The sequence below is a fragment of the Triticum aestivum genome, chromosome 1B (genome assembly GCF_018294505.1).
Source record: "Triticum aestivum cultivar Chinese Spring chromosome 1B, IWGSC CS RefSeq v2.1, whole genome shotgun sequence".
In the NCBI taxonomy this organism is placed as follows: Eukaryota; Viridiplantae; Streptophyta; class Magnoliopsida; order Poales; family Poaceae; genus Triticum; species Triticum aestivum.
In genome coordinates, this window is record NC_057795.1 from 342,289,293 (window position 1) to 342,299,404 (window position 10,112).

The 10,112-nt window shown below is 45.6% G+C and overlaps 1 protein-coding gene across 1 annotated transcript; it reads left to right on the forward strand.

Annotated features, from left to right (window-relative positions):
• The first annotated feature begins 1,070 nt into the window (after positions 1-1,070).
• Positions 1,071-8,561, forward strand: LOC123122989 (uncharacterized). Its single transcript, XM_044543384.1, has 5 exons — positions 1,071-1,299; positions 1,574-1,902; positions 2,293-2,388; positions 4,210-4,269; positions 8,078-8,561. The coding sequence occupies exons 1-5, from the start codon at positions 1,200-1,202 to the stop codon at positions 8,300-8,302; spliced, it is 810 nt and encodes a 269-aa protein (XP_044399319.1). The 5' UTR covers positions 1,071-1,199; the 3' UTR covers positions 8,303-8,561.
• Positions 8,562-10,112: the final 1,551 nt, after the last annotated feature.

The window sequence follows — 10,112 nt, forward strand, 5'->3', positions numbered from 1 at the left end:
GCTAGCTTGCTAACCGTCGGAACCAGTGATGAACTCTGATAATACGAGGCGCGAATTTTTAAGTTCCATACACTGTTGAATCTTTTTTTAAGTACACATAAAATATTTTGTAATATCCGTTGAACATTTTGCGATATCTGTTGAACATTTTCTTAAATTAAGCTGAATATTTGAAATAATAGATGATGACTTATTTTAATATACGATGACCATTTTTGAAAAATTATGAATATATGCGCTGAACAATTTTCAGACACGTATTGTAAAAATACGTTGAACAATTTGCGAATACACATTGAACATTGTGTAATATACACTGAACAAAATTAAGAAACATAGTAAACATTTGTATATTTGTTGAAAAACTAAAACCAAAATAAAAAAATTCCAAAATATATATACTGAACATTTTTTATATCCATTGAACATTTTAAATAATACATGATGAACATTTTTGGAACAATATGAATACATGTGTTGTACAATTTTTGAATATGCATTGAACATTTAGTAAAAAAACGTTGAACAATTTCCTAATATACGATGAACATTTTTTTAATACACGATGAACATTTTCATATGCAAAGGTGAACAATTTTCATAATATAAAATGAACATTTTTCTTGATACAATGAAATTTCTTGTAATACACAGTGTACATTTTATATAACACGCAAATAAAAAGAAGAAAACAGAAAAAGAAACAGAACAGAAAAATAAAAAAATAATGTAAAAGAAAATGAAACAAAAAAGTAACCAAAACAGAAAAATAAAAAAAACTGAACAAAACAACAGAAAACCGGACAAAACAATGAAAAACTGGAAGCAAAAAACCGCAGAAGAATATTAAAAAAAAAACCTGCAGAAGCAGCGAAGGAAAACGGCACAGGAAATCGTACGTGGGCCGGCCCAAGTGGGGGATCGCTTCAGCGAAGGTTCAGCTCCTGGCCGCTCACGCGCGTCATATAGGATCCACCGGCCCTGTGGGGTCGCGGCACGTTGACCGGCAGGACAGGCACGACACGGCCTGTTAAGTAAACATGCCATGCCAGGTACATTTAGCCTTGGGTCGGGCCGCCCAGATGGCCAGCTACGGCGGGTCTGAAACGCAAAAAGAAGCCCCAAACCCCCCATCCCTGGCTTCGCTTCTCTGGTGACGGGTTGCGGGTTGCGGCGCCGGCGACGAGGTACTGAGCGAGATGGCGAGCTCGGCGCTGAGACGATCTCTTCCACGACGCCTGCTAACTTCCGACCCATCATCCGCCGCAGCCTCCTTGTTCCGCCGCTCCTTCCTGTCCGGTAAGCACCCCCAGCCCCTCCCTCCCTCTCCCGCTTAGTATTTCCGACATACGAACCTAGCTCACCCGTTCCCCATTCCGTCACAACCAAAACATCGAATCGAATGGCGGCGGGAGAGATCTAGGTTCAAATCAAACATTTTCTCTAGCTTTCGCGTGCTAAACCCCTTCATTTTGCGATGACGACACGCGTGATATTTGGGGAATTGATGTTTAAAGTGCTCTAGCGATGCTGTTTTCTCACACGCCGGTTTGCTGTGAATGTTGCTTCGCAGGAGAGGGCGCGGGCGAGAGTGCGGACGACTTTGAGAAACGTCTGTTTGAGTCAGATGACAAGTCATTCTTCGGGAAGCTCGATGGGATTGGGAGCTCCTTTGGTAGACACGGCACGGGCTCTGGAATGGGTGCTTTTGGTCGGCCCGAGTTTGGTCAGGGGAGTAGCAATGGTGGGTTCATGGACGGTTTCGATTCCTTAAACGATGGCATGAACGAGAAGTTGGACGATGCGGCCCGCACCTTTCATATGACGGAGGAGGTTGATGATGATGACTACGATTTCAGGCCGGATGTGAATTACAGGCGTGGCTCGACTTACAATGTCCGGGTAAGAGGGATAACTGTTTGTTACTTTGGTGATTCAAGTACTATTTGAGAGATCACAATTCCTTTGCAGTCTTGAGATTTAGTCTAGCATATACAAGTATTCAGGAAGCGTGGCTAAATGTGTGAGCTAGATTCTGCGGAGTTAGCGTACACAGTGTAGTACTCCCTCCGTTCCATATTAAGTGTCGGATAGATGTTTGTCAAACAGAAAGAAATTGCTAGTCTTATCCACTATTGCCTAAACAACTGTGAACCACCAGAAGATATTGTTATAGTATTTTAGCTATCTAAATAACATTTATCCACCAGAAGATATTGCAAGCATCAGTCTGTTATGTACTGGAATGGTACTCCTCTAACACCAGATTTTATTCAACTCTACTGCATACAGGATCTTGACCTTACAAGACCTGCAGCCCCAAGGAATCCTCCAAGACCTCAGTTTGAAACATCTACAAAGGAAGTTTTAAGGAAAGCTGATTTTAGGGTGAGTGAATCTGCTTGGCAACCTATGTACACTGGCCACAGCTTTTGTTTAAAATTAAATGGTAGATTTTACACTACTTTGGCAGCTTGTAGACTCTAAAACTGTTAACCGGTATAAAGTTCAGGAATACAATGACTGTGGTAACCCCCAAACGCCACTTCATCCGTGATTAAATCTGTGCTAATTTGTCCAAATATCTTGTGACACTACCCTAAGCTTGTTAGGATTCTGGCATTTTCTGTTGATGCTTTCTTTCGCCGTATTTTAGTGTAGCAATTATTAACAAGTTCAGTATAGTTAAACTGACACGTTGCTTATTATTTTGTTGATTTGGGTTATTGCCTCACATTCTTCTAATTTTCTAACTCGATGTTTAGATGCCAATACTAGAACACCGCAAGTGCCAAAGCCAGATTAGGATGTTATGTGGGCATGGAACATACTTATTTTCCTATTTTCCTTTCTTATTTCCAAAAATCACTCGCGCGTTACCACATAAACCCCTGCCTACTTCAGGTTAGTATTGCAACACCTGCATTGCAGAAGAAGATGAACAAAATGCCAATCAGCACAAACAAAAGTAGAAACTTTTCAAGAGCAAGACCATATCACTAAGCAAGTTCTGCTAGCCTACAACCCAATCAGCACAAAGAAAACTTGCAGCAACCATAGCCCTAATCTTCTCAAGCACAACAGTAAACTTGTTCCTTGCCAAACGAAAAATGACCTTGTGGTATCTTTAGTTCGTGTTGCCTAGAGCTTGCTCATCAGGCTTGTTCTATAATTGATCTCTCAATTCCAAAATACATATTGCTAAAACCTTCTTGAAGAACAGACACACTCCAATTGTTTTGTCCTCCATGTCCTGTGCTTGGCAACAGGCACCATCCATACCTTCCCCTATGAAAAACTTATAAACGTATGTGTATTGACAGCTACAAGCAGAACTTTTTAAAAAAATCGAATAACCTTGGCATACAGTTGATATAAGGAAAAAATAAATCTTCCTTTGCCGGTCGCAACTAACAAAATAAAAATTCTTGGGGAGTCTGTAGAAGCCTCTCACATCGTTATTCTTGCCGCCACACATGACAGCGTAATGGAACTAGTCTATTATAATTGAGCTCGTGTGAGATGGCAAGATTGGCAATCGAGCTCAGGGTGTGGGGGGTTACAGGGAAAGTGACACATGAAAAACTGTCCACTCTCCGTCGCAAAATATAGGATTTTGATTGGTTAAGATAAGGTTTTGACCAACAACTAACCTTTTAATGTGTGGTCTATGTGATACAAAGTTACAGTACAAGTACTTGTTAAAAGGGCGTACCTAGTGCTGAAAGCTCCCACACAAGGTGGGGTCTGGAGAGGGAATTTCTAGACAGCCTTAACCTTGCATAATAATTCTGCAAGGACGCTGGTTCGAAGCCAGGACCGCCAGGCCACAAGTGGAGATACTCTACCACTGCACGAGGCCTGCTCTTCATTGAATTCAAACCTTGTCTTGGCCAATAAAAATACTGCCTACATTTTGAGGGAGTAACGAGTAATGGTGTTGAAGCTATGTAGCTTGGTAAGATGCAAATGCGGTAATGTTTTGGTTGGATGTTGCTTTGCTTAAGCAGTGTATGACTAAACTGCTTATCGTTGGTGGTTTGTGACCAATTTATTTAAATAAATACCCATCGGATAGAGACCTTCATACATGGATACATAGTTTTCGAGAGGCTAACCTTGATCTGCTTCATACATTTCGATATCTTGAGCTATTACAATTGTCTTAAACAAGTTGCAGTTTCTGACCGCAGTAATTATTCCTTGCAGAATGTTAGATTCCTCTCCAACTTTCTTACAGAAGCTGGCATTATCATCAAGAGGAGTCAGGTAATAGGGTACTTTTCCTGGCTTATATGTAAACTAGTACAAATGCCCGTGCGTTGCAACGGGTGAAAAAATTGGAAAAACCCTACTTCACATGTCACTACGCTTCACTTATTTGGATTATAAAGTGTTCATGTGAGAAGTCACCCTAACGTCCTTCATTGACGCATGCTTAAGCTCTGCACTTCTAACAAAGGAAAGAGTAGTGATGCATGAAATAGTTTTTTTCAGAAGAAACATACAATCTGAGTCTTACAGATGCATGGGATAGTCTTTTAGCGGGAGAAACATACATGTGATTTTTAGGGCATCTCCAACGTTGACCTGCAAAAAGGACACCACATCCGTCCGCATGTGGCCGGGGAGGGGGGCGAGGGGCAGCACACGGACACTGGTGCGGAAGACAACCATCCAAAGCTATCCGCATATGTCCGGTTGCATTTCGGAAGAAATTCAACGAAAGTCAACAAATTTGATGGATATTAAAACAAACCGGATGATATTCATTCGTACTTGAATAATTTTTAGACAAAACCAGATGCTTTTCATATAGACCGGAGCAAACTAATTACATTTCGACATATTTGAACTAAATTGTACTCTAAACCTAGTCTAAATGTCCGCCAACACCCGTTCGCCCATTTCCGGCCGACCATGAGCCCTGGGAACTGAAAACTCCACCTCCGCCTCCACAGCCTACAAGCGGCTAATTGGCCGACGATTTTGAGCCCGTCAAGCTTGGCTTCAGCGGGAGCTAAAGGGCAGTGGCCTTCCTGGTGTCCGAGCACCGGTGAACTCCCATGATATACTTTTCCTCGCCGTCGCCAGCGCCCTTGGACGTGCCGGCTTCGTGGTCGTGGCGGCGAGGCGCGGGCGTGGCGGTGCTAGCAACGTCTTCCTCGTCCTCGCTCTTTCCATAGACTTCGTCGTCCGCCTCACCGATCTCCTTGAAGACCGCTTCTATCTCCGACTGATGCTGGCGGTACCGCCAACGGCCGCGGCGGAATTTGTAGGCCGTGCGATAGGAGTCGACCAGCGCCTTCTCCTCCGCCTGGTCCATGTCTGGCGCTCCGTGCCGGTGGCAAGTTGCTCCATCGCGCACCAGAGCTCATTGAGGTGGAGGTTGTACTCCTGGTCGGCTTGAGCCCGTCGGAACAAGGCCTCCCGCACGGGCATGTCGGCATGGACCGGCGAGGAGGGTGGCGTCGCCCATCATCAGTCACATCTTCCACTGGGATGTCCGCAGCGCCGACCGCCGTCTGGCTGGCGGCCTGCAAACCGGCAGCAATGGCGGCATCTCAGTCTTTTGGTCCGACGAGAGGTTGTCCCAGATGGCTTTGGAGCTCAAGGAGGCTATGATGGTCGTGGTGCGGTGAGGAGGAGGATTGATGCGTCTATGACTGGGGTTGGAGTTTAAATAGTCGGCGCATGACAGGGCAAGCGACGAGGTGGTTAATGGCTGGTAGTAGACGAACGAACCTGTGGCGCCGGAGTAGGTTCTTTGGCAACCGCGCATGTTTAATGTAGGGAGGCGGAATGATGAGTTTTCATTTGAACGTGGAGTTGCAGTGTGCACCGGGAAACAGCGTGGGCTGCATTCTCTTCCGGCGCCGCTTCAATGCCAAAGGGCCATTGAGAGGTCGCGTCGCTCTGAGCCGGCATGAATGCAAGATCGATGCTTTGGAGCGGCGCTGACCACTTCGGGTGGGAGGGACATGGGCAAAGGAGGGTTTTTTGGATGGGCCATGGCAGATAGAATCAAGCGTGACAGCGGTTCAAATGCCCGCAAAGCCCCCAATTTGTTTTCGGATTGCGGGAGAAAGTAAGTCCGGGCCGGTCGACAGACCGATATAGACACGCATTGGATGGCAAAACACGTCTGGACCATGAGGTCCGGACGGTTGTGGTCGTTTCGAGGCTCGGTATTGAAGATGCCCTTACATACTCTTCGAGAGTTTAATAATTCATTTAAAATATTTTATCAAATTATCAGAAGATTTGAATTCTAATGATTTTGATCATGTAGTTTCTTAATGGAAGGTTTGTTTGATTTGGAAGATTAAATGTTGGCCCAAGCGCAAGAAATACTATAATCCCCTCGCAAAAATTAGAAAAAGAAATACTATAACCGGCTGACAAAACAATGTTGGGGGCTTGGGGCCTACTGACCGGCACGTAACACCCGTCAGGCCATCAACGTGTACCTCCACCGCTAGCTAGCTTATCCTTATCCATTCGTCTGTGTCCACCGAGAAGCATCTGCATCCATCTTCTTTCTCTCGCTCCATCTCTCTTTCTCATTCCGGTGCTTCCACCGATATTCTTAGACCAAGCAGCCAGCGGGATTAGCCGCGCTGTGAGCTGGCTGCCCGACGAGGTTCGTTCCCAGGTTGCCGGCGTGTGTCAATCGTGTGAGGCGGGCCCAGATGTGAAGCCTCCACACCCAAAGTTGTTGGCTTCCCCCGTTCCACCGGAGCGAGCGTGAGCGTCGCCGCCGGATCTGCCAATAGTGTCACACAGGCGCAGATGTGAAGCCTCCACCAAAGTTGCTGGCGCCCCACGTTCCACCGGAGCGAGCGCTGCCGCTAGATCCCTCGTCCCTCTCCCCTCCTCTGTGCGTGTCTCTTATTTCCTTTGCTCTGCTCCGATGCCCGGCCTTGTGTCGTCGCCTTGCTTTGGTCCTTACACCTGCAACGGCCGTTTGCCGCGACTGACTTGGACGCCCGACGCCGGCAGCGACGGCCTCGTGGCTCTGGTAGGCGCCAAGCCACGCCTCGGCCTCTCCTCCAGCCTCATCTCGCGCCCGCCAAGCCATGCTTGGCCCTCTCCTCCAGCCTCCTCTCGTGCCCGTGTGGATCTCGCGAGCCAGCCCCGTCCGCCTCCGGCCGATGTCAGCAAGCAGAGCCGTCGTCCGTGCGCTCAAGCCGGCTCAGACCGCCGCCTCCTTAGCTTGGCCACACCAGCCGCCCCTCTGAACTTCCCCGTCGGTCTTTGCCTCCTGCACGAGCCCCCGTCGTTCGTGCGCTCCGGCAGCTCCCCGTCGCGCTCGAGACCGCCTCGAATCTTCCTACCGAGGCCTCCGCTGCGACCAGCCTTTAACATGGGTCGACGCTGGCGGCAAGCGGCGGCACGTGCCCGGCGGTGGAGAACGGCAGGATAAGCGTACGCGCGGTGGTGAGCCAGTCCAATAAGAGATAAGGGTCGCGTGCATAATTTCCAACAAATGCAGTGGTTTTTACGTAAAAACAAAACGTTTTTCCAGAGTGCCACTTAAATAGGGAGTGCGGGTTGATTTCAAAGAAATAAAAGGACTTTTTCGCAAAAATGTCGATGACGTACGACCAGAAGCAGTAATCGCTTTATTATTAGGGGAGAATAAGAAAATTTTGGGTGGAGAGGTTCCTGTCTTCCTGATATATAATATAAATTCAGAGCTTACTTTCTCAGATTGTTGCCAATAATGCATACTCTCTTCTTCAGAGATGAATGACACCTTTTTTATGAAGTAGTGTCAGATTTCAAGTAGCAACTGCCCTTTAATTATGTTTTAAATGTTACTGTTATGGAGATATTAGTTTATTTTAAATGTTCCCCTTCGCTGATGATGTTGTTGTTGAGGTGTTTTCATGTTCATGCTCGTCGAATACAAACCTTTTCATGCTTAATCTATATTGTAATTAAGGTGTGACATGTATGTATCATCTCTTTGTCAATTTTTAGGGTCAGCTTCACAAACATATTCATGTTCTTTGCCGATGTATCTGTATTTCCTGGCCCATTGTTGTTTCTAACTAATTGATCCGCTCTCCAGACCAAGATAAGCGCGAAAGCTCAGCGCAAGGTTGCGAGGGAGATTAAGACAGCGCGTGCACTGGGACTGATGCCTTTCACGACGATGGGCAAGAGGCCTTTCATGTTTGGCAGAAGCGCGGAGGAGGATGCTTCAGAGGAGGAGTATGGGTACGACTTCGTCGAGAAGGATGCTGGGCCTGAAGATGCCGTTGCCGATGCCGTACCCGATGTGGAGACTGTGTAAACAGTCTGGGCATTATCGCCTCTACAGGTTCGCCCAGTTTGCAAACTGCAGATGCCTAAAAATGAAGCGGCCGGCGACTTAAGGATATCACGAACTGTTATTTTGTTCTTTGTTCTGAAGGAGATACGCTCTGTGCTCAGTCATGCCTCATTTTCAAGTTTGCGCTCGGAAGGAGAATGTACGGAGTAGGAGTACATAATAAGCATATGCTCGTTTTGCTTATGGTTTCAGAAGGAGATATGCCCTTCCCCTTTGCCCACTTTGCCCTGTGATATCGACCTGCGCGAAAAAGCAACGTGCACCAGCACCGCGCATATTTATTTCCATTTCATTTTCGGTTAGGTGACATGTCGGTGTGCTGTTGGTTGCACCTCTCAAGTGTCAATCATCATAGATTGGGTGTCGGGTAGAGCTTTTGCAGCATATTCGTGTGCGCTCTACGAATATGTGGTGGAACTAAACGGGCAAACAATTTCAGGAAATAATGATACGTACTACTCCCTCCGTCTAGTGTCAGCGAAATGGATGTATTTAGACGTATTTTAATTCTAGATACATCTATTTTTATTCATTTATGCGACAAGTATTTTCGGACGGAGGGATTACTACATAATTTCAATTTTTGGATTTGCTTTCATTTTCACAGGAAAAGTATTCAGTGATAGTACTTTTTACGTGAACTGCGTACTGTGGCATCGGAGCATCTAAAGCCACGTACCTCTAATTCAACTACTCAAACGTTCGCAGATGCGACCGGATATGTCCGTTTTGAGTCTCTATTTGTCTGTCCGCGTAGCCACAATCCTCATTTTCTTTCTTGTGTCCGTTCACTTGCCCGTGATTGATGGAGATGAAAGGAGAGAGAAAAAAAATGAATAAACAAAAAGAAAAAGGTGGTCTGGCGTAGGGTCGCGTCCTACGTGATGGACTGACCGGACGCGTCCGCGAACCCTCATATCCTCCCTACATTTGAGATGAATATGAGGGTTCGCAGACAACGGGCATGTATAGGGATGATATGAAGGATCTGGTTGGGTCACTTTTTCCCTTTCTCTCCTGCTCGGTTACTGACTGGTCGTGTCCGCGGACGTATGAGAGATGGTTTGAGGCATCCGTTTGTAGATGCTCTTAGCACATAAAATTCAAATCTAAATGTCTTTTGAAAACCAAAAAACTTTCTGGATGTTCACAAGATATATAAAATGTGATACACTCATACACATGGGAAGACCAAAAAGCAGAAATCCAACATGAATAATGTGTCTACAATCCCTAAAAGTTTTTGTTTGGTTAGCTATTCATAATAAGGTTTTAACAAGAGACAATCTTTTTAAAAGACAACACCTGGATGATATTTCTTGCCTTTTCTATGGTGAACAGGAAGCTCTCCAAATGTAATATATGGATAGATATTGCCGACATATTTGGTTTCTCTGCTGATATTAATCTTTCTGTCATGTCCAATTTGTGGATTGGGAATAACAAAGAAATTGTTTATGGTATTGCTGGGGTTGCTACCATGTGGAGCTCATGGACTTCTCGAAATGATTTCTGTTTTCAGGGTGTAGTGTGGAAGGATCTCCGGATTATTCGGGGAAAAATAAGTCTTCTTCTTCATCAGTGGATCATCTTGTCCTCGGTTCACCAATTGAAGCTGCTGAAGAAATGCCTCCAGCTGCTGGACCAAAAAAGAGGGGAGCTTCTAAGGATTGCTTGGTGGGTGATATGTCTCCAACGTATCTATTTTTTCTAACGCTTTTCCTCTTGTTTTGGATTCTAATTTGCATGATTTGAATGAAACTAACCCCGG